The sequence below is a fragment of the Manis pentadactyla genome, assembly GCF_030020395.1.
Source record: "Manis pentadactyla isolate mManPen7 chromosome 15 unlocalized genomic scaffold, mManPen7.hap1 SUPER_15_unloc_1, whole genome shotgun sequence".
Taxonomy (NCBI): Eukaryota; Metazoa; Chordata; class Mammalia; order Pholidota; family Manidae; genus Manis; species Manis pentadactyla.
Window position 1 is genome coordinate 328,852 of NW_026644588.1, and position 26,458 is coordinate 355,309.

At 50.1% G+C, this 26,458-nt stretch overlaps 1 protein-coding gene across 7 annotated transcripts; it reads right to left on the bottom strand.

The window, feature by feature from the left end:
• Positions 1-1,502: 1,502 nt before the first annotated feature.
• On the bottom strand, positions 1,503-22,117 carry ZNF274 (zinc finger protein 274). Of its 7 annotated transcripts, none has more exons than XM_057496496.1 (8): positions 21,985-22,117; positions 21,435-21,510; positions 20,624-20,750; positions 19,772-19,867; positions 7,139-7,621; positions 4,232-4,329; positions 3,256-3,487; positions 1,503-2,828 (listed from the first exon to the last, which is right to left on the bottom strand). In XM_057496496.1, the coding sequence occupies exons 2-8, from the start codon at positions 21,465-21,467 to the stop codon at positions 1,918-1,920; spliced, it is 1,980 nt and encodes a 659-aa protein (XP_057352479.1). In that variant the 5' UTR covers positions 21,468-21,510; positions 21,985-22,117; the 3' UTR covers positions 1,503-1,917. The 7 variants fall into 7 exon arrangements, with proteins under 7 accessions (XP_057352479.1, XP_057352478.1, XP_057352477.1 ...); XM_057496495.1 differs by having other exon boundaries at positions 21,435-21,590; positions 21,985-22,113; XM_057496494.1 differs by lacking the exon at positions 21,985-22,117 and having other exon boundaries at positions 21,435-21,695.
• Positions 22,118-26,458: the final 4,341 nt, after the last annotated feature.

Genomic DNA, 26,458 nt, shown 5'->3' on the forward strand with positions numbered 1-26,458 from the left:
TCCACTCGACCCCCTGAGGAACAGAAGCCCCCAGCATCCTCTGTGACCTTACCTCATGGAAGCCACATGGCCCGACTTACGGTGACCTTGCTGGGTGAAGACACAAGCCCGGCCAGATCCTAGGAGGGAAGGCATGGCAAATGATTTGCTGTCACATTTGAAACTGCCGCAGATGGGAAAAGTCACCTCTAGTGGTCACCTTCTGTCAAGAGTGGCCTTTCAGGATGAAGGGACAGCTTGAGGACGCCTGTGGGTGGCCCTGGGCAGCAGGGCCGGGCACCATGGTGAGGCCGCTCCCGAAGTGCACGAGCGGGGCTGCATCATCAGGACTGGGAGGAGCTGGTGTCCCCGTGGAAACGGCTCCCTCTTCTCCGGGAAGATCCCTGGCTCTCCAGCGGGAGGGCAGCGGGGCCCTGGGCAGGCCCTTCAGCCCAAATGCTCTCACCTCGCAAAGGAGCTTTCCACCTGCTATTTCATTGGCTTAGGCCTTGACCTTAAATAGCTTTAATGAATTTCTACTTTATCTTTGGCTTATTGTGCTGTTTTTCCAATACGTTAAGACAAAAAATTAATTCCTTTCTTCTGGTAATTTCACTTTAGTAATATGAACATCAGCCCACACACTGAGTGCTGAGGCAGGGTATCGAGGGCATCGCGGACCGACGCTCCTTCCGTCTTCTGTTGTCCTTGGCTACACCTCATGTTAGGCCGTAGTCTTCTCATGATGGCTGCCACACACCCAGGGTGTCACATCCATGTACAAGGAATGTATCAGGTTATGGACACGATGAGATGTGATGCAGCCGCCACCAGCCCTGTGCGTGGTGCATAGGAAGCAAGAGGGCTGCTGGTGTGCCCTCTTTCTCTGGGCACCTGGCCACTGCCTCTCTGCTTGTCTGCAAGCCCATTCACTTCTGCAGAGCCAGGGGTGAGGGGCTGCTGAGCCTTCCCTGTCAGCAGGACCCAAAGGCTCTGAAGACGCTGGGCTGAGCAGCGCTCTTACCATCATCTATGGGATGTAAGTTATGCAGAACCCAAAGGTTGAGTCCGGAAGAAGGCATGGATAGGCTGTGGGCTACAGGCTGTGTGACCTAGAGAATTTTAATGTTCTCTCTCGTGAAACGTGGGCATCAAATACACATCCCTGTATTGCATCTCATTGCTTAAGTTGGCGATGTGCATCTGGCCAGAACTGGCATCCCTCAGGCAAAATGGAAACGGGAGGCCAATGAGCGCCCCCCGCCACTTGCCTGGCATTTCCTGCCCTGTAGGCCTTCAGTGATTCCTAGAGGTTCCCATCCAGCCGCTGACTCCACCTCGATTACGCCCTAGGGATGGAAGGACCTGCTCACGCCCACCGCTGGGAAGGGCTATGGCCTTCCACGGATCTGCTAGAACTGGTCCGGCAATCTCCTTCCTTTTGTTGTCATGTTGCTTATTTTAAATGTCAGATCATCAATGAAAAGATTGTAACTAAATTGGTGGGAAAAAGCATTCACAGATTCTACCATAGAAATATACTTTATTTATCCATGTTCTTTTAATCCTTATCCATATGCATAAATATTTTATCACAAATACATCAGTGCACAGACTTTTTGGTACCTGGCTTTTCAAACATACATCATGAGCATTTTCAGGTTTCACTAATATCACTCTTGGTGGCCAAATGAACAAATAATTACAACAAAGCAACTGAATAAAAAGTGTAGATCTGTGTTTCCAATTGTTGGATTCATTAGCAACAACTCGCCACCGGTTTTCACGTTTACTTGTACGCAGGGCGGTCTCCTGCGGCCTTAAGAGAACACCACCGCTCGGCGCCTCTCTCCACGCTGGTCCTGAATCCCGACCAGGCCCTGCAGGACGGTGCAGGACCACGCGGACAAGGCCCGGGCCCCCCAACCCCCTCGAGGGCTAGGCGGCAGGCTGTTTCTTCTTGCACCTCACCCCACTGTGTGTCTTCTGATGCCCGATGAGGTGCGAGCTCTGGGTGAAGGCCTTCCCACACTTGTTACACGGGTAGGGGCGCTCCCCGGTGTGCGTCCGCTGGTGCCTGATGAGGTGCGAGCTCTGGCGGAAGGCCTTCCCGCAGTGCTGGCACGGGTAGGGCCTGGCCCCCGTGTGGGTCCTCAGGTGCTGGGAAATGGCCGAGCGGTCGTTGAAGGTGCGCCCACACTCCCGGCATTCGAACGGCCTCTCCCCGGTGTGGACTCTCTGGTGCTGGGTGAGCGAGGAGCTCTGCACGAACGCCTTCCCGCAGTCCCCGCACACGTAGGGCTTCTCGCCGGTGTGGATTTTCTTGTGCACAGAAAAGTACCTTGGGTTCCGGAACGTTTTGCCGCACTCGCTGCACCGGCAGACCGGGCTCCCTTTGTGAATCCTTGTGAATGTGACGTGCGGAGGTCCTCGGCCGAAGGTCCTCCCGCGGCCACTCTCCCGGGCTCTCCCCGCCCTGTGGCTCTTCTGATGAATGTTTGCCCGGGGATTGCACGTCACTTTTTTAACCCGGGAGCTACGGGTGCGCAAGCGTCTCCCGGTGAGAGTCCTCTGCAGCAGGACGGGGCTTGTGTCCAGGGCGGTGGCTGCCTGGGGCCGGGAGCTGTCACGGTGCAGCTTCTGGGGCAGGGACCTTTCCTGGGGAAGCGCCACCTGTTTCAGCGCCGTGTCTAGGGCCTCTGGGGCCCCGGCTGGCAAGACGCCTCTCGAGGCGGAGGCCCAGGCACCACCCTTTGGGGACTCATCCACTTTCAGGTCCTGGGCGGGTTCTTCCTCCGCAATGTTAGACTCCGGAGTTAACTGTTTGCTTTCCAGTGTAGCTTCCCACCCTGCAAGAAACCAACAGATGTGGACACCACAGTGACGAAGTGCTGAAAAAGGCTTAAAGTGTGACATAGGAGGTATCCCAAGTCAGAGGATTTCCTCCCAAGTACGCTCGTGCACCACGGGAGGAGACTGAGCAGCAGTGCGGCGGCACAGGGGCCTGGCGGCCGGGGGCGGGGCGGCCTCCCAGCGCTCCGAGGTCGCGGTCTCCGGGCAGATGGCAGGTCCGTCCTGCCCTGGACCTGGGGCTGCCGCTGGCCCCACAAGGCCCACCCTCCAGATCCACAGGCCAGGTAAAGGCCCGGGATGATGCAAGGGACTCGAGGGCGTGCCCAGTGCTTGCCCTGGGCCCAAAGAGGGCACAGCCCCAACTCAGGACCCTGCAGAATCCAGTCCTATAGGAGTGGGGCAGCGGTGTGGGCATGGCCTTACCCACAGAGACCAGGTGCCCAAAGGTCTCCAGCATCACGTCGTGGTACTCGGTCCTCTGCGAAGGGTCCAGCAGCCCCCACTCCTCCTTGCTGAAGTCCACGGCTATGTCCAGGAAGGTCACTGGCTCCTGCAACGTCACACTTTGTGTCTGCCCAGCGGGCGGCAGGAGGCAGGCTGGCTGGGACACTGCGGTGCAGGGGGTGCCCCTGCTTTGGGGGTTTGCTTGAAAATCCTGGCTTGGGGCCCAGAAGAGGTCCAAACAAAACCAGAGACAGAGTACCTACTTCATGAAGAGCTACAAGTGCCACGACAAACCACTTCCACCCTGCCCACCTCTACCAGCTCACCTCTCCCCACAGGAGACACCCCCAGACAGGCCCACCGCACCTTTGTGGACAGGGCTGCCTGGGGGTGGGGCGAGTGCCCAGGCTGTGAGCAGTCCTTCCTGAGGATCTGACCACGACTGCAGGTCGAAGGGGCCTCCCTCCTGACCTTGCCTGCATGTGGGAGGCACTCTGCCCTCCGGGGCAGCCTGCCTGGGAAGGAACCGGAGAGCGCGGTGCTGGAAACCACTTCTGGGGAGTGACTGCTCCCACCCCGAGGCCCTGAATACAGCCCTGCCTGAAGCCCACTCAGACCCTCACTGCCGAGGGCCGACACAGTCACTCCTAAGGCCGAGGCCACATGTAGGCCACCTGCAGCAGAAACAGCCCTGGCCACTGCCACATCCATGCCACTCGCTGTGTCACCTGCAGCCACACAGGGCCAGTCCGGCTCTGTCCACAGCCCACCTCTGACCCCTGGGAGAAACCCCAGACCTCCTTCAGGCCTGAACACCTGGGTTGCAGCTGAAGGGCCCACGTCTGCGGCTGTGACACACGGGCCTCCCTGCTGCCTGTTCCCTGGGGGGCCTCAAGGCAGGCCTGCCTCACAGGGGCACCGGGACCAGAGGAGGAAGGCTGACCCCCTCACTCACCTCCGGTGGCATCTTTGCTGGCCAGACAGCTACATCCTCCTCTTCCTCCGGTTGAGCTGTGGTCTCAGGAGGGCAGGGGGGGCCCTTGGCGGGCAATGCTGGGAGGAGAGGCAGCGCGGAGTCACCAGGTGTGGGACCCTGCCTCGCACCAGGCACTGTCTGTCTCTCGGGCCCCTGGGCCCCCAGCACACCCACATGCACCATGCTGGGGGAGCCGCTGGCCCTTCTCACAACTCGGGTCCCCACTAGGCCTCTTACCTGTGCCCGAACCCCCACACCTGTGTGGTTCACCTCTGTCTGCACGGCTTAGACCCCCTGTCCCAACCCTTCCCTCTCAAGGACAGCTCTGGATCTTGGCCTCCTTGAGGCAGCTGCCCGTCTGTGCACCAGCTCGGTGGTGGCCTTGTACCTCCTCAGGGGTGAGGACCCCGTTTCCGGCCTCTGAGTCCTCCATCCCCCCTTCTACCCTCCCTCTGCTACCCTGTGGAGGGCGGGACTTGCCCTAGCTCCAGGGCCCGACCCACTCTCCCAACACACACCCATCTTAATGCAGCTTTTACCAAGTTTCCTCCACCGTAGAAAACGGCTCTGTCTGGCCTTACAGCCCCTCTCAACCACAGGTCCTTCGTGTCAGCTTTCCTCATTGTCCCCACATGGTCCCCGGGCTCCCATAATGACGAGTCCAGCCACACCGGCAAGGGGACATATGAGGTCACCCAGGCTGACCCAGAATGATTGGACCAGGGATGAAGAGGGGGTGTACAGCCAGCCAATTAGAGCCAAGAAGGCTTTTGTTGGAACATTTAGGAAAGAAAGCTCCCTGCAGGGAGGCCCCCACGTGGAAACAGCCTGCCTGTGGGTGAAGCCAAGAGAGGCCAGCAGAAGCACGGTGCAGCAGACAGGACAAGTCCTGGGAACACTACGAGAGCCCCTGGGTGCAGCCACGCCTCGAACTAGTCACCCCGGGGCTTTCTCGTTGAATTCCTCTCCCTTGGCCTTTCTGTGCAAGGCTTTGCGGCAGACACACCCAAGAGTAGCCGGGAACACTGGCCACAAAGGCAGGATCCCTGGAAGGCCTCTTCCTGTCCCCCTCTGCAGTACTAATTCACTTTGTTCAGTCCCAAGGTGTTAAACACAGGACAGACTCACTGACTCTCCCTCATGAGCTCCACAACTGTCTCCTCGGTACCGGTATTAGTCTCCTGTTGCTGCTCTAACAAACTGCCACAACAGTACAGATTTGCTTTCTCTCTGCTGCAGAGGTCAGAGGTCTGGCCCCAGCCTCACTGGCTAAATCATGGTGTGGGCAGGGCTGCGCTCCTCCTGGAGCTCCGGGCCAGGCCGCTCCCTGCCTTCCCCCGCTTCCAGAGGTCTCCTTAGACCCCTGGCTCATGGCCCTTACCGCACTCACTGCACCCTGCTTCGCCGTACCCCCTGACCCTCACCCTCCCGCCCGGTGACTACCCTGGGCCCACCCAAATAACCCGGGATCAGCTCTCCATCTCAAAATGCTTAACTTAGTTGAATCTGCAAAATCCTTTTTGCCATGTGAGGTAATATATTCAGAGATTCAAGGGACTAGGATGTGGACACCTTTGGGGGCTACTATACTGCTAACAGCAGCACCCCAGGCTCAGCTGTGTGAAAAGACAGTGCACGCTACTGCCTGCCCTGCTCCTTCCCACACCTGCTTCTCCAGGAGGCCCTGTCGTCTGTACCCCACCATCCACCCCTGGGTCCCCCCACTCCCTCAATCACAAAAGTCCACCAGTCATTCATTTGCTCTAGAAAAATCTTCTGGGCACCCACAGAATCTGGGTGCCGTCACACACCTGAGCAAAGAAGAAACATTTGTGTTCCACGGAACTCGGCCTGGCAGAGATCAGGCCTCCTGGAGACTCACTCCCAAATCCCTCCCATACACGTGCTTTCTCCCCAGCCCCCCGCCATCACTCCTGCCCAAGCCACCACCCCTCTCGGCAGGAGCGTGACAGCTCTGGGTGGCCCATCTGCCTCTGCTCTTGCCCTGTTCTCAGTGCACCACCGCAGCACATCACAACCGGGTGAAGCTTTAAAGCTCAGTGAGATCGTGCCACCTTCTCCTAGCACTCTTGGACTGGGTCCCCCTGCTTTAGAACACTTCCCATTGCTTTAGGATAGCACGAAAACCCTGCCAGTCCAGCCCTCTGCTCCCTTCTACTCCCACCCAATTTCTCTGCCTTTTGATGCAGCCATCACTCCCAGCATGGCCCTCACAGGTGATGCTCCCCCTGCCTGGCTCATCCTTCCTCCCCTTCTGAGTTCTGCTCTGTCCCAGGGGTCAGCTGCAACTTGCCTCCAGGAGCCTCACCAATGCCCAACCCCTCTGAACCCTACCATTGACACGTGCACATCCATTTGTCAGGTTCTGGTCTTTCCTGCCTAAGCCCAAGGCTTGTTGAGCTCCTGAGTTCAGGGTCCTGTCCTGGGTCCCTTTATCCACAACCGCTCAACCCCAAGTTCGTGCCATTAGGAGGGGCTCTAGGGATACCCTTGTGTGACCGAAAGGGGCAGGAATCCCCAAGGGGCAAAAACGAAGCCCTTCATCCTCAGCTTCCAGCAGAAGCGTGTGGAGGGCTTGTTAACGCAGTGCCAGGCCCCAGCCGCACGTTCCAGGAGCTCTGAGGAGAGGCCTGAGACCTTCCATTTCCACGAGCGGGACGATGCCCAAAGCCCTCGATCCGTGAGCGACAGCAGGAACATCAGCAAGGAAGTGTCCTGAGCTCGGACTCCGGGAACTCAACGGCGAGACGGGTGCCCTCAGCCCCAGATGGAGAGAGTGGCACTCTTCCCCTGCCCCTACCCCTCCCAGGAAGCCTGGAGCTCTTCCTCCAAGATGGCCCTCTCCCACCCTTCCACGACACTCACCTTCCTCCTCAGATATCCAGGTCACATCCTCCACCAGGGCCACCGCCTCCAGGCAGTCCTCTGGATGCTGCGACTCCACCCATATCCGCAGCTTCCCAGGCAGCGCGCCCAGGAACTGCTCCAGCACCAGCAGCTCCAGCATCTGCTCCTTGGAGTGCACCTCGGGCCGCAGCCAGTGGCGGCACAGCTCCCGGAGCCGGGCCAGGGCCTCTCGGGGCCCTGTCACCTCCTCAAAGCAGAATCCCCGAAACCTCTGACGAGCAGCCTCAGGGTCAGCTGGATGCGTGACAGGATGTTGAGTGGGCTCTCTGGGGCTGTCTGGGCTCAGGCCCTCATCTTCAGCATAGAGGGCACGGATCTGGGCGTTCCGGGGACGAGCTACCTCCTGGTTCAGTGTGAGGACTTCAACAACCTCTATTTTCATAAGGGGATTCCCAGCAGGAAGAGGATCCAACTGAGGATCCGGTGGAGGCTCAGGACACTCTAAATCAAAAGCAGAGCAAAAGAGATGGCGAAAGGCACACGAAAACATGCTCAACATCAGTAACCACCAGGGAAATGCAAATTACTACCACTGTGGGATTCCACTTCATACTCACTAGGATGGTTATTATCAAAGATAGACGGTAACAATCGTTGGTGGGGATGCAGAAAAATTGGGACCCCTATACACTTTTGACAGGAACAGGCAATGCTGCACCACACTGCAAAACAGTCTGGCATTTCCTCAAAAAGTTATACTTGAAATAGAAAAGTATGTTATGTCCCAGGAGTTCTACTTCTAGGTATACATCCAAGAGATCTGAAAACATAGGTCAACAAAAAAGCTTCTGCAAGGATGGTCACAGAAGCATAATTCCTAATACCTAAAAAGGGAAAAAGGTTCAAATGTCCATCAAATGAACGAATAAACAAAATGGGTCTATCCATAGTGGAATATTATTTGGCAACAAAAAGGAATGAAGTACTGACAAGCTATAGCATGGATGAAACCTCACCACATTATGCTAAGTTAAGCTGGGCGCAAAAGGTCACATATTATATTACTTCATTTACATGGAATGTCCAAAATAGGCAAATATATAGAGATTGCAAGTTGATTAGCAGTTTTCAGGAGATGGTGGAATTGAGGGGGTTCGGGGGCAATGGCTAATGGATACAGGGTTTCTTTTTGGGGGTGATGAAAAATGTTCTGAAATCAGATCACAGTGACGGTTGCACAACCCTGTAATATAGTAAAACCACTGAACTGCACACTTTCAAAGGATGAACTTTATGGTTTGTAAATTACATCTCCATACAGGGGAAAACGAAAAAGAGCAAGAGACTATGAGGGTTAAGAGACCGGAGGTGCCACAAGTCTGCAGCCCTCAACCTGATCCCCGCTCCATGGGGAACAAGAATGAGAATGTCCGGGAGAGGCAGAGGCTCTGGGTCCCGGAACCCCAGGATGGCCCTGAAATACTAAGGAGAGTGCGCCAAGTCAACAGGAAACAAGAAAAACTACAACGCCAGGGACAAATGCTGATTGTAAATGACTTGAAGCCTTAAAAAAAACAATAGAAAAAGTGTAAATAACCATGGATTTTGCTTTACTTCTAATCAACGATTCTTCACAAAAACAGAAATTGGGCGGGTGACCTCAGGAGCAAACCTGCACTTTCGCCCTTGTTGCTGTGAATTTAAGTGGTTGGCACAACTCTGCCTGGAAAGGAATTTACGGCATGAACTCACACAACCTTAGCAAAGAGTGCCCAGGGACTCCCACCAGGTCACTCTACTCATGGTTAGGGAGCTACCTGGAGGTGAAGGCGGGGTGCAGAGATACCCGAGTACCAACCTTTAGAGATCACAGGTAACGAGTGCTCTGACCCAAAGCCCGGAGAGTCAGGACCTGGCTAATAACCGCCAGTTTCCGTTTCGCCCTGCAAGCCAACAACCTCTAATCAGAACTTCCCCCTTTTCGGCCGTAAATCTCCCCATTCCTTGCGCGACTTGAAAGTCTCCCAAACACGGTGAGCAAAGGTGGGAAACGGAGGGCAACAGGCAACGACCGCCGGACGCACCCTCTTGCAGGCAGGGGCGACCCGGCCGGCCCGCGCGTGTATCACCCGGCGCAGAGTAACTGCGGCTGCGCGAGAGGAAGAAAACCGAATCGAGGAGACAGGCGGTAAAGCGGCGCTGCCGTCCGGGTCTCTGTGCCCGGGTCCTTCCAGCCCCACGGGTCTCCGCGCCGAGATGTCGAGGGCCGGGTTCCGCCCGGGGCCAGAAGCGCGTACCGCGCCGGCGCACTACAACTCCCAGGAGCTTCCGCGGCGCCGACTTCCGGCGCCGCCATGCTGCGGGTCCCGATTCGGGCCGGGCCCCGTTCTGAAGCGAGTCGCCTGGCGCTCAGTTTCGGCCTCATCTGTTCTCGCTCCCTTCCCGGACACCCGCGGGGGCTGAGCCGCTGGAGATTACACACACACCCGCCCGATCTGCAAGTTTCCTTCCTTTTGGGTACAGCGGGGCTGGGGACAGCGCGGTCGCTCCCCTCAGAGCGGTGAGCACACGCTTCCCCACCCATTTCCGGAGCCCCGCTTCTAAACCCCGCCTCTCTTCCTGCCCCCAGCTTGGCTGACTACCCCCTTGGCTCGTCTGTGGCTTCCTGCATTCACCGGTTCCACGGACCTAACAGGTGTTGCGGTTTGCTGGCGCGCCATCCGGGTAGTGAGTCAGCTTGGGGTTAAGAGCCGCCCGACGCCGAGTGCGGCCGCGCCTGCCGCCCCGAAGCCCCAGCGGGGAGTTAGGCGCCCCGGGGTTGCAGAACAGGTCCTGTGCCACACTGTTAGTTCCCGGCCACTACCAGTCACTCCTACGCTTAAAGTGATTGTTTTCTTGATAACTACAGGGGTTTGACCCATTTCCAACCTTTTCCCCAAATAAACATTCGAATTAGTTTCATTTGGGGACTTACCCTTCTCAACTCATTTAACTCTGTTTCTTGGGACTTCTGGGAGTTTATAACTACTCCCCCTGCAAATTCTTGATTTGAAAAACGTAATTCATTTTTCTTTCAATTAAAACTCTTAAGGCTTTAAATTTCCCGAAGGATAACTCGGGAAGCCAGGGACTTACTGGATTTGCGGCAGCACTGGCCCTTTAAGTTCCCCGGATGTGAGACGGGAGAGTGGCAGGAGAGGCTCCCCAGTGGCTTGGTGCTTCGCAGGGGCACCACTTTGGGCAAGAATCACGCATGACACTTAAAAAACAATCTTAATTCTCTGTATTGCTTCATATCTTCCCAACTTCTAGAGTTTTGTTTTGCATTTCTTGGCTAGTCAAGGGTTATTTAGTATTTTCTCCCTTAAGAAAATAACTTGGGTTCATTTTCTTTTACTCCATCCCTTCTGTCCCCACTCCGTTTGTAATTATTTCTCCTTTAATCTTAATCATGTATTTAGTTCCTTTTCTTATTCTCAGGATGGGAGGGCATCAGGGTGCTTTCTCAAAATCTTGCATTGAGTGCTTACTCAAAAATGTTAACTTGCTGCTTTAACTCCTACTGTCTGAGAGCCTGACTAGGTTTGGATGTCAGGAACTCTGCCAATCCTTAGGGTGCTGAGCCCAGTGGATCCACAGCCCAGCTCTCCCTGCTACAGCAGTCGTCAGGCCGACATAGGTTCTGCAGTAATCAGAAAGCACCCGCTGGTGGCTTTGCAGCAAATGAGATGGGTCACAAGCCTGGAAGCTGGTGGTAAGTATCATTATAGGCACCTCAGTTCTCTCATCCCACTCCCAAGCCCTCAGGCAACCAATCCTGCCTTCTGTTCCAGGACATTATTCACTCCACTTCACAGAAAAAATAGAAACTTAAAAATTTACCAGCTGGTAGGGCTGAACTGGGTCCTCACATCCGTGGAGCATAGCTGTGATGGACTACCCCACCCTGTGTGGGGCTGGTAAATACAATTTTTATTAGCAGCAGCTCCAGGTGCTGGCTTTCAACTCATCAGCTTAATGACCCTGGGGAAACTGGGGCCATTTAGTCCCCTGCCTGCAACTCCCTATCTAGTGGATCCTGATATAAATTCACTGACCCTTTGGGCAAAGGGCTTAATCCTTCTGGGCCTCATTTTCCTCACCCTACGTGATTAGGACACAAAACCAGGTACAGCATGTAGTAAAGGTTAACAGGAGCTGCTTCTTTCTCTTACAGCTGTTTTTTATATTGTTTCTCTGTTCCCTTCCTGGGTAAGCTGGCTCCCCACAGTGTGAGTTTCCTAGTGCATGACAACCAGCTAGGAATTACTAGGGCTACCAGTCCACAGATACACTATAATAAGTAACAGTAACTTTTGACATCTTGTTGGGGGCAGGATTAGGCATGCTTGCCTCAACTTCTCTCGCCTCCGTACATACTCCCGTCCCTTTTCCTTGTCCAAAATGCCTTCACCTCTCCACCTTCTGTCCTCCTCTCCCCATCACTCTGCTGGTACAGCTGCACTACTGTTTACAGTGTCTCTCCCCCACTGGACTACCCACTGGATCTGGGGCATCTGAAGCCCTAAAGCCAGGTGCAGAGGAGGATCTGCCAAAGGTACTGATGATCATCTTTATGTCAGTCAAAGTCTTTAGGTCATTAATAGTAGCTACCATTTCATCAAGGCCCCTCAGACCTGGGCTTTTCACAGCCACAGTCCCAGTAAGCAACAGCACTCAACCTTGACACAGAGGAAATCCATTCTGGGAGACACTAGGAACATCACCCAAAGCCATCGGCTGGGGGAAATCCCACACCTGGGATTCAAACCCTGTTGACAACAAAGGGGGCTTCACACAAGCACCACCTTCCTTTTCCCCAGACATGCCCAGGTGTGTCTTGTCCAGAGGTCTTTGCAGTTGCCACCCTCCTAACACCGTCACCTGGTTCCTCTTGCCCAGCCCTCTCAGCGCACGTCATCTCAGCACCGCCTTCCTATCCAGTTCTAAACTAGTATCGCCCACCTAAGCCTCTCTGCTCCTAGCATGTCCTACTGTTTCATTTTTCTTCCCAGCACTGATTGCCATCTCAAAGTATCTGGTTCATACATTTCACTGATCACTTCTCCACCTTCTCTAGGGCTCGCTGCCCCGTAGAACGTCCCTTGTTGAAGGAAGTGTTCTAGGTGTCCACTGTCCAGAATGATGGTGATGAGCTGCAGCTGACCAATGAACATCTGAATGGAGTCCAGTGTGACCGACTGAACTGGTAAGCTCATTTTAGCCAGTTTCATCAGCCACATGTGCTAGTGGCTGCTCTGCAGTTAATGCAGGCCCAGTGAGACCAGGGGACTTGCCAGCCTGTTGTCTCTGTGATTCACCCCAGAAACAGTACCTGGCATTTTGGCAGGTGCTCATTCAATATTTGTTGACTCGACACAGCTTCTGGGAGACTTAGTGAAACAATTTCCTTCCCCAAGACATTTGGGCCTTTTAGCCCTATGTCTTGATCTTCCCATATTTCTATCAGGTTGCAGGAAATCTCACTGACACCAGAATTGCACACCCTATGTAAGTCATCACGGGAGGATTGTAATTTGTTCCCTTCTACTTGGGACACTGAGCAGTGGCTGGGAGTGCAGACGACAGGCAAGAGGGCACCTGGTTTACACCCCAGCTGCTTCTTCCCGGACTAGCCAGGCTGGGGAATTGCGTTCCTGCTACTGCAGGTCCAAGGGCCCCAGCAGCAATTTACTCTGGGTGCTGCTGGCTGGGATGCCTGAGGGTAGGACTTGAGCTGAGAATGGGCCCTCCTGGGCCTCTACTCACCCGTCTTCCCCATCTCACTAACTTAAAATTTTTATCAAATAGAAATTCCTTAATTTTTAATCATTCCTTAATAAGCTGTTCTCAGATACCACTTCAAAAAAGTACTAATACAGTTCCCTCCATCGTGTTAACTAGGCTATTCTTGGTGTAGACCAAAGCTGTTTGTGTATTTTGTAATTTGTCACATGGCTGAACTCTTTTAACTTTCAGAAGACTTTTTTTTTTTTTTAAGATGGCTGTTTGAAGCTGTGCATATTTCCTGCTTCTCACTGTGTATACTATGTAGGGACAATCTATTACCATGCCAGCTAGTCTGTGTTCTGTCCTTGACCTGCTTACGTTCCATGGAGACTATTTTTTAACAGAAAGTTGGGAAATATTCACCACCCAGGTCAGTAATGAGACTGCAACGGTACCTTATTTTAAAAATGTTAATTTTAACATTGTCCTGGGACCAATTTTGACAACTTGCTACTTTTCCAGGAGTCTTTCCATCTTGTTTGTTCATTCCTACACTCAACAAGTAATTATGGAGCACCTGTACTGTATTGGGAACTGGGGACACATCAGGAAGGATAGCCGTTCTTGTTTTATAAGTGCAGTTATGGAGTAGCATCTCTAAAAATGGAAATTCACTCTCCCACCCAGTTTCCTTCTCAGGAGGCAATCACAGCCTAACAGTTTTTACATCCTGCCAGTGACAATCAACCGACACATACTCACATTTGTGTGTGTTCATGTATATATTTTTGAAGGAAAAAAGACATCAATATTATGTACATCTATTTATATATATTAAGATACATATGTTAAAAGATGTATTTTAAGAAACACATCTTGGAGACTGTTTTGTGTCAGTCTATAGAGCTGGCTCATTCTTTCTCACAGCTGTGCAAAGTACTATAATGAAAACTATACATGTTGCCGAACGTATAGTTTTTCTTATACAGGTTTTTGCTTGCCTTTGCTTGGTTTTACACTTTGGCTATCCAGAAAATGAGCCCTTGGATTACTTTTTTCTCCTTCATTTCAGATTTGTTTATCCCTGCTGTATTTATTTTTCCTCTTTCCTTAGGACTTTTGGAGATACTTTCCCCAAAAGAAATGTTTGAGTCAAATGCTCAGTTTGTTTTCCTTTTTGCTCAATTTATTGTTGCATTTTAGGCCTTGAAATCACCCTGGGTAGACTACCAGGGGAGGGTCCCAGATTACACGGGTCCTACGAAGCAGATGCAGAGCATATATTTGGGTGAGTGTATTCTTGAATAAAGATTGCACAGTATGTGAACACACTCTGCTAGGCTGGATTCCTGCCAAAACATGTTTGACAGTCACTTAGATTCTACATTCTTGACTCAGTCCCCAAGGATGTGAGCCTCTCCAAGTTCTTTGTAGCACCATCTGTCTCATCTCAAGATTTCCCTTTACCATCCCTTACCCACCCTTGTCTCAAAACCTGGACTTTTCTTCAAAGTCTCTTTAAATATATCCCCAAAGTCTCTTTAAATGTATCCTCTACCTCTGGCGATTTCTTCAACAATTTATTCACTCAACAGTTTCCTCTAGAGATTCAGTCATTGTGTTAGCAACTGGGACACACACAGGAAACTAAGATGCCTTCCTACACTCACTCACCCAGGTTAAAATTTGTTGATGATGTTCAGATAACAGAACAAGTTGGAAAAGACTAGGCTTAGTGGTCAAAAGTTTTATGTGGTTTTGTCTTCTGTAATGACCTATCTGACATTTCATTTTTATTATTCAATGTAGGGTTCTTCAGTGTAGTTTTTTGTTAAGTAAGATGAGCGCTAAGGCTCACGGTACGCCTGCACAGGTCACCCTGAGGGTCTGCGCTCATATGAGTCCTCTGATCATCCCACGAGGACTCCTACTGAAGTGACTCCCGAAGCCTCTGACACTGATCACATTCCTTGGTGCTCTCCAGTGTGACCTCCATGGTGCTGAGTGAGAGAGCTATGCATGATGCTGTTTGCACAGCAAGCACATTTTCATGGTTTTCGAATTCTCAGATGTAATTATTCAATGTGAGAACTTTTCCAAATTTAATACAACTGGATTTTTTGGGGACCAAAATGAATTCTCTCAAGTCAGACTGGATCAGGCTGGAAGCCTTTCCTCCTTTGGATGACATTCTTGGGATTTGTTACGTTTTGAGTTCTCATGTCAAAGAACTGAATGGATTTCTTCTATTCGGGGTCTTTGCATGTTAGTCTCCTGTGTGAACTTTCTCTTAGTTGAGCTGGTAACAGGCTTTCTCACAGTAAACACATTTATTCAGTCTTGTTCTTGAATGAATTGGCCTCCAAGAGCCACCACATTTGCGTCATAGCCCATGTGGGTCTCCTCAAGCTATACAAAGGATGAGATCTAGAGGATTCCTTCTCTTCCTCCCAACAAAATGACTCCTCCTCGTATAAACTAATGTTTGTACTGGAGTTTTGAGAGTTGGCATGTTCATATTTATATGCCTCATCTCCTGCTTTATTTCTGGACAAGTCAAAAGTTTATACTGTAGGCATTTCTTCAATCATGACTCAGCAGTGTCTTCACCCCATTGCTTTCCTAATGTTTAAGTCTGTGTGTCTCTGGTAATCCACCCAAACCACACATGGAGCAATATTTCCTTCAAAGAAAACTGAGTGATGGCTGGAGACTGAGTGCCATCATATTTCTCCACAGCACCTTTCTAAATCAGTACCTTCTTAAAGATGAACACCATCATCTTAAGTGTTTATCCAGTTACCCTTGTACTGTGATCAGTGCCGCTGCTGCCATTTTTGCTACCATGGAGAGCTGGAGAGGCATGCAGTCTGAGTTGGCACAGAAGGGCCTGGTTCTCCATCTGATCCCCGGTCTCTGCATTAAGCAGAGGCACAGCTGTGAGAGAGAAGACCACTGCAGGAGACAGTTGTCTTGTCTCTAGTAGTAAAGCATCCCGAACGCCTGTGAGTCCTATGTTCTTATGCACTGCCTGGACCTTCTGAGGTGCACACGGGTGCATTCCACTGGCTCCACAACCCAATAGCTGGATATCTCTTAAGTCCCTTCTCATCCATACTTCACAGGACCAGTCCAGACAAGGACACCTCTTGAATCTAAGTGAAAGCTACTAGGGAGTTACTTGTACTAATCATGTAACTCTTTAAAATTACTTCAACATAAAAAGTAAAACAAAACCATACCTCTCTTATCACCCTTCAAAAGTCTGCCTCTGTCATTGACAAAAATTCAGTTATTTTTCTCCTTTATTGTATTTTTAAGTTATATATTGATACATACAAAAAGGAAGTGTGTAGTAAATACTTAATACTTACAGGAATCCCTGGAAGTCTTCACCTATGAGGAATTCTTGGCTGCTTCCTTCCTTTACCCCTTTTTGGCCTAGCCCCAGTGAATCCACCTGTGAGTATGGAGGGGCCTTTGCAGCTTCTCCTCAACCTGCTACTGGTCTCTCAGGCCGGCCAAGTATCACCTCCTCTTCCCTGCATGCTACCATGCCCACTGCCTGCTTCCATCTAGCCCCACAATGGGTTTTTCTTCACAAGCATCCAGAGTGAACTGTAAGGAGCCATACCACACACCTCATCAGTGGAAGTCAGCCCCAACAGTGGAGGCCCTCTGTGCTCTGCTGCGGTTACTGTGCGTGTGAGCGCACCTCATCCTCCCAGCCCCCTGGGTGACCTTCTGTTCCCTGTAGGTGCCAAGCTCATTTCCATTTCCATGGTCACCTCAGACACTGTCTCAGTGCCTGGAAGCTCTCCTCACTGTCAGCTTTACATGTCTCTGGACTTCTTTTCCTTTAGGAATGGGCTCAGAGCTCATCCCTGCAGCGCCCCCCGAACTCCTCTGCAGTGGTTCCCCACAGCTGCCTGCTGTGCATCATGCTTTCTCTCTTCAGTACTCATCACTGTTCAATTGTGTTTACAGTTACGTCTTTGTAGCTTGTTTTGTAGAGGCCGTCATCTATTAGGCTACAAGGCCTACAGGGCAGGGATTGTTAGGTCTTTGGTTTACTACGAAATGTTTAGACTACTGCGTGGGATAAGAGGCTACTCTGCAGCACGGCTTGATCTCCAGTTCTGTTAGGCCAGCTCTCCCAAGACATGCAGTTCTGCCTGACAGCCACACTCAGGGAACTCCTAGGTCATCCAGAAGCACAGGGCTGGAAGGTTTGCCCACACAAGACATGGGTCTTAAGTTCCAGAGAGGAAGGTTTACAGGGCCAGACGGGAGACAACATTAGGAGACTGGAGCAAGAGCCATCAGGGAGGACAGAAACCACAGCAGGTGGAGACACAAACTGCTTGTGTTACTGGGGCTTCCCAGGTGAGGTGTATCGTGCAGTGACCCGTGCTAAGGTTAGAAGGGAGGTTTCCAGTGTAGGAAAAGGAATGCCTTTGAATATGGAAATGAAAGATAGAACAATGCTGAGCCAATCAGGCTGAAAAATGGAGTCCAGAAAAAAGGGATAAAGAGTTGAGACTCCAGTCTATGTTGTGGCAAATAGAAGGTCATCAAAGATGGGGGCCAGCCACAGATTTGGGAGCTGCATAGTGCCAGAAGTGGGAAGTTCCAGTGTCACCTGCATTAGCAAATAGAGAATGAAGCATCCAAAGTTTCCTTTACAAAGCAAGCCTTCTGATACAAAAGTTGACAGCAAACAGGAGAAAACCACCCACCTCCCCAACCTAATTTATGACTATGGATGTAAAAGTCTCCCAAATAAGTCAATGGACACCTGCACATAGTACAAGGGTGCTTCTATATTATGTCACTGCATTAACTTCTGAGAAAATAATATCACCTTGGAAGGCTCTGGAGGACAAACTGGGTCTGTTACTGATTTGCATTTATTAATAAGGACTAGACGACTATTTCTCTATCCAGATATAAAGTGAATCGACAGAATCCAGCAGCATGCTCATCAAAAGCCAGAAACTTTCCCATTTAAGACTAGACACTCACTCTTCACACTTTCAGCTTCACTATGTTTTGGAATTACCAGCTGTGATGAATGAATTACGTGATTGTGCCAAAGAAGTAAAAAATTAATACGAGTGCCTCCTATATACTTGCTGAAATGACTGTACTGAGAAAATCAGAATCTAACAAAATGTCACAAATAATAAGAATTTAGTATCATGGCAGGCTCATCTAGAATTAGCTACAAAAAGCTACAAGAGAGGATTAACCCGAGCAGATAAACTACAGGGAAAGCCCAACAGGCACTCAGAAGGCCTGGCTTAGCACCGTGAGGTGAGCACATCCCTCTTCCTGTGCGTGGGCCTGAACTCAACGAGACAGACAAAACAACTTTGTGTCAAGGGACTTCTAAATCCAATCAAATGTAGTACATATTCCAATTAGGTTTTCTCAATCAAACCTGACAAGCTGATAGTAAATGTTCACCTGGCAAACTAGGCAGTTGAGAGCAGCTAAGAATTTTTTTTTAATGAGAGGAAGTACCACTTACCCAAATTTGTTACACAAAACCACCAGTACAGCATATGGTATTTACTCAGAGACAGAGATCAAGGGAGCCAAAGGGGCCAAGAAAGAGGCTGCACGTGACAACTATGGGAATTTAGTTGATGATTTTTTTAAAAAAGGGTATTTTCAATAAGCAGAAGAACCTAGTCAAAAAATAGTGTTGTAAAAACTTGTACCCCATACCATATAAGGAAACTCCAAATAAGTGGAACAATAGTGTTGTAAAAACTTGTACCCCATACCATATAAGGAAACTCCAAATAAGTGGAACAATAGTGTTGTAAAAACTTGTACCCCATACCATATAAGGAAACTCCAAATAAGTGGAACAGCGGAACAGAAAAAGAATACTAAAATACAATAAAGTATTTGTGCAACCTACCTGTGTATGAAATGAAACCTACAATAGGAATAGACAGAATGGAAAAGTCTGAAATGTCTTTATGGAGATTAAATAAAGGTGTAAGATGAATGTCGGCCTGGGATGTTTGCAATATTAACATCCATTATAGAGTTCCCGTAAAAACAGAGACAGGGCACCACCACCACTAACAACAACAAGAAAAAAGGGAAAGGGAAGTATACATCTCACAAAAGAAAAAAATACAAATGGTTCATAAACTTACAGAACAGTGTAACATCAGGAGGGAAATGTGAATTAAAGTGAACACATTTTTTTCCCATCAGATCTGCAAACTTTTAAGACCACTATAAATTGATGAAGGGGGAAAAGGAGCTGCTGTCCTGTGTACTGGAGAAGTTAGGTAAATTTTAAAGGATTTTAGATAGCAATTTGTTGCTCCCATATTTTTAGCTTATATCTCCGTTGAGGGTGAAATTCCATTTCTGGAAATCCTACCTACATAAAAATCAACTTGAATGTGAAAAAAAATACGCAAGTTTTCTGCAACAATTTCAATATCAAGAGAAATCAAATGTTGACTATACTGCATCTGTTAAAATGAATGAAGCAGGCCTTGTCTGTACTAAGATAATAACTTCAAAATATAAACATACTCATACACAAAGATATGTATCTAAAAAGTCTGGTCAGAGACAGACCAGTGACTGGTGATTACATGAAGGGAGGTCAGCAGACAGTGGAGCTGAGTGAAAGACCCTCCCTACAACCTGCCACTAGAACAGGTTCTTGTTCAAGAAGTGCGCCTCTGCCTCTGAGGCCAGGGGAAAACAGCTCAATTCAGCATGTCTGTGGCTATGCAGCCCAGCACCCAACCTGGGGGTTCCCCCAGCCCACTTTTCTAAGAGACCAGTTCCTGACTGACCAGTCAGCCCGTTTCCTGCCAAGACACCCACGTGCCTGGTTCTCACCTGAAAAGGTGTCTTGAGGAATTCCTCTCTCCACCGACCAGAGCTCTTCCTCCTCCTCTAACTGAGATACCACATCTGGCTTGGAAAGCTGATGTTCTGCCCAAGGGAAAAAGAGACAGGGCTTGGTGGGGTCCGTGTTCAGAGAATGCTTCCCCCCTGTGGCACATGATGTCCCCACCTGCACTCTCCCCTTCTGGGGATGTGGCTTCTGGCCCAAGGCATTGTGGACAATCCCAGCCACCCCCTTCATCAGCGGCTTGCTTTCCTGGACTCTTGCCAGTAAAGGGAGCCAGGGAACTCAGTTCTGAGCAGGAAGGCACAAAGAGAAGTCAGTAGCTGAGGGCCTTAGGACTTTTTCCTGCTAAATGTGACACCTACGAAGAGACCTTGCCAGGGCGGCTCCCTTCCCAATTTCTGCTGAAGATGGACAAGATGTTTGCTGTCAAAGCCATGCGGTTACTAACCTAAGAATGGAAAAATTCACACTAACCACAGAGAGATGGAAGGGATCAGGGTCTTTGACGATATTCCTGAGCTATGGGACACTGACACCATATCCTCTGGAACTGTTACAAAAACAGTAAGCATTCACTACTGCAGCTGAAAACATCCCTGGCAGACCCACCTCCCCGGCACTCAAGACCTCTGGGGATGGACTCAGTGAAACTTCAGAAGTCACGTAAAGTTGCCCTTTTCCTACAGGTACCATGTAAAGCCCTCTCCCTCAGGCTCCAGGGCCTTGACACTTTAACTCTGACCCGTGTAGCTTAGGCCCAAGCAGACACACACTTTAGAGGCACCACATATGCGCTGCAAAACGTAGATCTTTATTGACACAGAGGCCAACCTTACCCACTGAGACCAGGTTCCTGTAGTTCTCCAGCATCACCTCCCTGTACAGGGACTTCCGTTCAAGGTCCAGCAGTTCCCATTCCTCCGGGGTAAAACCGAGGGTCACATCGTCAAAGATCACTGGTTCCTAAAACCCACAGGTTCCTGTTCAGCTAGGGCCTGTGGACACCCATGCTGACAGGAGGGGGAGGCTGAAGGCACAGTGTACAAGATGACCTGAGAGCATTTCAGGTGTCTCATCACGTGTTCTGTATTTGTCTGAAACAGCAAACCCAAACTTAACCCTACTCAAGTCGCAGCGATAAAGACACGTGACACGATTCTTCGTTCTCTGAAAACCTATTTCTTATTAACCTGGGCATTTCGACACTGGTATCAGCCTGTACCATACTACTAGGGAATTCCGAGAGCTGGATCATTGCACTCAAGCCTTCAGCCCCACCGGTTGCCAATACTGCTTCTACTTCCTAGTGACTGAACTCTCGTCAGCTCTTGCCTTGATGCCAAGTTAGCTGCTGAAATCTAAACAAGAAGCCTGATCCCTGCTTAGACCTGCCAATGCCTCTCCCCAGTTTAAAGGGTGTGTTAGAATCTCCTGTAATCTGCCCTCTACCCTAACCACGCTCTAGGAAAGCCAAGGAACGTGCGGTTCCTCCATCCCGTAGGGTCTCGGGGCCTGTCAGTCCCTCTCCCCTCCCCAAGATGCTCTGGGGTTTGGGGGCACCTCAGGGAGGCGGCATCCCACCACCATCCTGCTATCCCCGCCAAGTCCAGGTGCAGACTCAGAAACTCGAAAGAAGCCTCTACTCACACGGAACCAGGCAGTCGGAAGCAGGGAGGCCATATTTTCCTCCTCTTTGACGGGTCTCGGGGGCGTGGGCACAGTCCTGAGAAGGTCGAATTTGGGAGGTGGAAGGGGTGTGAGGCTACGCCGAGGAGCCTGCCTGCCCATTAGCAGCTCCATCAACTGGAAATGACAAGTCCACCCTCCACCTCGGAACATGCCCCAAAGGAGTCGTTCCCACCTACTCTCTAGAGTAGAGAGCCCGCAGCCCCCTAGCCGAGGATACCGCCCTCCTATCCTCCTCACCCAGAGGGGAGCCGACTCCCCTCCCCAGTCCGCACATGCCCGACGGGGGTCGGCCAGCCCTACGTCCACGCCCGGAGGCATGTCTTCCCACTGCCCCACGAGTGCCCGACCACACCGCCCCTTCCAACCCCGCGGCAAGGGGACGGCAGACAAGGCCGGCTCCGCCCAAGGAAAGGGCCTGCGGCTGGGCGCGCCCGCGGAGCGACTCCTGAACGGATCCGCACCGGCTCCTCACAGCCCCCGACGGCCGCCGGTTTCGCGCCGCACTCACCCGCGCGCGGCGCACAATGGCGCCCGTCGGCTAGCGGCGAAGTGCGTCAGCGCGCGGGCTCGGACTACAACTCCCAGACACCCCCACGGCGCGCCCCGCCCGGCCTCGCCCGGGGGTGGCCATCTTGACCGGCCCGTTCTGGGTGGCTGGCGAAGCCGCGGAGGGCCGAACGAGCATCCTCCCCGGAGACCCTTGGCTGTCCAGCGGGGCACGGAGAGGCCTCGGCTGGGGCAAGGCAGGTCGCGGGGCTCTAACACCTGCGTGGGCGGTGCCGCCGCGACAGAGTCGTGCTCCACCACGACGGCGACCACGCGTTGGGTGGGGCGGAAGTTGGGGAAAGAGGAGAGGCGAGGAGAGCGGGCCGGAAGTGCTGGAGTGGGTAAGAGTTGGTGGGTGGGGTGGAGGCGGGACTGATGATTACCTGGGGGTGCGGTGGGAGGGCGGGCCTAACCGCCTCACCCCGGGGTAGAGGGGGGAAGGGCTGGAACCGAGGGCCGCGGGGAGTGCGTAGGGGGCGGGGCGCCGCCGCCCCCAAGTTCCGGGAAGAGGGAGAAACTGGATGGGGCGGAAGCAAGTGTGCATCGGCGTCGAAGGGGGAGGAAGAAGGAGCGGCGCTGGGAGGGCCCGGCGAGGAGCGGGAGGCGGGACTAGAGATATCCTGAATACGGGGCGGGGCCAGGGCAGGGCGCGTCTTCCCGGAAGTATAGTGGGGGGCAAGTGTCCTCCCACACCGGTTTGGGATGGAGGGCCCGGCTTAACGTCCCTTCGAGTTTTGGGAAGAAGGGCGCGGTTACGGGTAACCCTGGGGGCTTGAGGTGGCAGAGGTTTGTCAGAGGTCAACCAGAGCTAGGCAAAGGTTAAAGTGAAAATTTTATTCAATAAAACTGTAACAACAGGGACAGACAGATGCCAATGTAGAATGGAGGTTCTGAATACAACCAGAACAAGTGGGGATTTTATAGCCAGGGCACAGGTTGGATTGGGGTGGTGGGTGTTCGTGGGAAAGAAAATTACAAAGAGCAGATGTCAAGCCTGGGGGGAATTCTGCCTGAACTGACATGACGGTTTTTGCTGAAGGCAGGCCTGGGTGATGATGGGAAGTGGGGTTGAGGACTTTGACATCAAGGGTAGAGAATTATTGATAAACTGACTTAGCAGGGTTCTTGCTAATTCTACAAGGAAGTATACAGATGGGCCTTGTCGGGGAGAGGATTCAGGGGAACTTCATGAATGTTTGGTTACGCGAAGAATCTTCGTCAGGGAGGAGTGGGCTGGTGCGGGATCATCTTCCCAGTGTCATCACCTGTGAGCCGAGCAGCCCATGACCAGGAAATGGAAGAACACTTGTTGCCAGGACCTGGTGCATACACTTCCTCAGGCTCAGCATGCTCTCATTGTCCTTGGACGCCTAGGTCGATGTGCTCGGATACTCTATTGTCTTCCTCAAGTCTGGTATCTGGTGTTCCCTCTCCTCCTTGGTACTTGGGCTCTCCTATCCTGGGCGAGGAACTGGTGTACTTCCTCTTCCGTAGGATTTCCTAGCAGGGCTCAACAGCCCTATGCCTCCCTTTGGGTTATCTTGTCCACTGCCTGCTAAAGTTGTTCCAGGAGTTAATTTTTATGGCCACTGTGGAGAGGATCCACCTGCAGGCTGCACATTGTTCATCTTATTTGTTGCACTTAGTAAGTCTGTTGACTTTTGCATGTTAGTATTTACTCAGAGGCTATGCAGATGTCTTTTATTCTATCAGTATTTCTTCAATTTTTTTCTTGGCTGTTCTAGGTAAAACACCATCCCTGTTCCATAAGTAATTTGGCTCTTCCATTTCTGTATTTCGACTTCAAAAAGAATTGATATTATATAGCCCTAGGGAGTGGAACAGAGCCATGTTTATTATGTTGTTGTTATTTTGTTTTGGATGTGCCTGGGGATGCTTCTAGTGGTTTACCATTGAGTTTGACAGAGACCTTTAACATTTAAGTAAGCAAGCCCCCTTGAAAGTTCTTTCAGTTATTTTTTTGTGTTTATATTACATAGAGTAAAAACATGATTTTAGGTTAAAAGTTTATTTAAGTAAGTGTATTATTAAAGACTGGCCCATGAAAACTACTTTAATACAACTTTGAATAATAAATTGCATGTTCTTTTTCCTGTTTAGCAAATTAGGCATGCTATGTAATTTATTGTAATTTGATTATGTAAAAAAAGAATTTCTGAGTAAATGTTAACTATTGTACATGTAAAATGTCAAAAATATTATGCATCCTGTTTGCATACAGGGCCCCAGTCCCTTGTTCAGCACCTTCAGGGTCAGAAGTATTTTGGAATTCACAAGCATTTGGATTTTAGCAAGATGTTAAGGTGCATATACCACACAGTAAGTAGCATCCCCAACAGGTTTAGGGCTGTGTCTAGCTATCAAACACCTGACCGTATCTGTACTAAAATATATGAACAGTCACTCTAGGTTGGAGAAAGACGAACTGTAAATATCCTTGTTAGTTCAGGTAAATTTTCGCTACATAGCAAAGGAAGAAACTTTTCATTAGAAAGGGTTTTGGAATTAGAATCACAGAAAAGGCATTGTGGATCATATATGAAAATGGCTGGATTAGTAATAATTTATTCAATTACAAAGTTAATTTGTACTTTTTCTCTCTTAATATATTCCATGTATCAGACACATTTATTGAGACAATTAATTGTTGTGGATAAAATTACAATATTTCCAGAATATCTCACCTGGCTTTAGTACATCTGCATATCAATAGGCGTTCAGAGGTGGAAAGAAGTATGGCTTTAGTGCATTTGCATCATTCCTCAGGGGTGGAGAGAAGTTCATCTCCATATCAATGGGTCCAGCCCACCTGGACTAGGAGGGCTTATCTATACCTGAGAGGTGAGGGGAGGGCCGGTTTTGCTTCTGCTAGAGCAGGAAAGAGAGAAGGCCCCAGACTGCAGTTTGTAAGCAATAAATGGGTTTTAAACTTTATTTCTCCCTTTGACTGATTTTGGTTTTTAGAGGTATTTTGCCCTGGGATTTCCTCTGCCCAGACTTACAATTGTTTAAATATGTTAAAACTCTTCTTTATGCTTTCTCTAGTCAATATCCCACCATTGGCTTAATTTAAATAACATGACTAAGAATAAGTAATATAAAACTACACACAAAAAAAAACCAACCAAACAAACAAACAAAACGTATACTGGCCAAATCACTGTGGCAGCTGGTGGTATTCAACTGAGTTATAAACCAGCTGTGGAACTGAATCATGGACTTTTGGTTTAATTTCCACTCACCATTCTCTATTCTTGTTTCATCACACAGAGCCTCTCAAATTGCTCCATGTGAAGGGGAACACATGTTTAAAAGTCATTTTAAAAAAAGAAAGATGTTATCTTTTGTCCTTAAAACATGAGCCTCTAGGACACCTCTTGGAACTTCTCAGAGCATAAGAACTTAAGCAGTAATACATTAATTAGTATTTTACCTGTAATTATTGCTATCGTAATTATTTCCCAGAAAATAGGCTTTGGATCTATTTATTGCAGCTACACATTTATTCTTTGCCTCTTCTCCCCAACACCGATGATAAGGTCAACCCAAAGCTAACTCGGACTCAATGTAGCACATGGGGAAAGGTGAAGAATCTGAGCTCTGAGCAGGGGTGGACCACAGACAGCCTCCAGAGAATGGACCGTCTCAGACAGGATTGCAGGACAAACCGGTCGGTCGGGTTTGGAATAATCCAGCTCACACCTTTGTACTCTGTATCTCATCGGGTGTTTGGTTGTACATAACTGAAAAATCCAACTAATGTAAATAACGGATGCCATTTCCTCACAGAACCGAAAGTCTCTAAGTGGCTCCTGGTGCTGGTTAAACTCCCCACCCGTGTCACCAAAGGGCCAGGCTCCTTCCCCTCCTGCTGTCCTCAGTGCTGGAGTGTCTCATGGTCTGGCCGCGAAGGCACATGCAAGGGACACACCAGCCAGATGCTCGCTGCCGGTCCTGAATGCAGCCCCTTTCGATGTTCCCTGTGCCTTAGGGAGTTGACTTCTCTCCTTTGATGAAAATTGACTCCTGTAATTCTTCCTGAGTCTCTTGTTTATTCACTCCTCAGTTCAACAACCACAGGGCGATATGCACATCCAAATGGAAGGATATCTGCTCTTAGCAATCTTAAACATTTCTGGATGTTCTTGTTACCACAAATAACATATGAAACAGACCTAAGTGATACAACTACTGGAAAAGAAAATGTAAAATGCATTTACTAACAGCATTATCACACTTAAGAAACCCAATTGAAAATTTTTAAAATCAATGAGATTGCAATAAACTAGGCAGAATAAGAAATAAAGATACATATATCAACATGTACACACAAAAATCTCTATAACCTTAACAAGTATATTAAAATTCACAGCAGAATCATAACATCAGAAAATTCTGGGTTTAAATTGTCGGGA

Excerpts from the sequence above, each read along its gene's own strand:
- ZNF274 (XM_057496494.1), bottom strand. The coding sequence starts at position 21,626 with ATGTTCCGAGGTGGAGGGTGGACTTGTCATTTCCAGTTGATGGAGCTG. Across the intron at positions 19,868-20,623 it reads CAGGAACCTGGTCTCAGTGG|AACATCAGCTTTCCAAGCCA; the intron begins GTAAGGTTGGCC and ends TCCCTTGGGCAG. Across the intron at positions 2,829-3,255 it reads TGGGCACCTGGTCTCTGTGG|GGTGGGAAGCTACACTGGAA; the intron begins GTAAGGCCATGC and ends GGTTTCTTGCAG.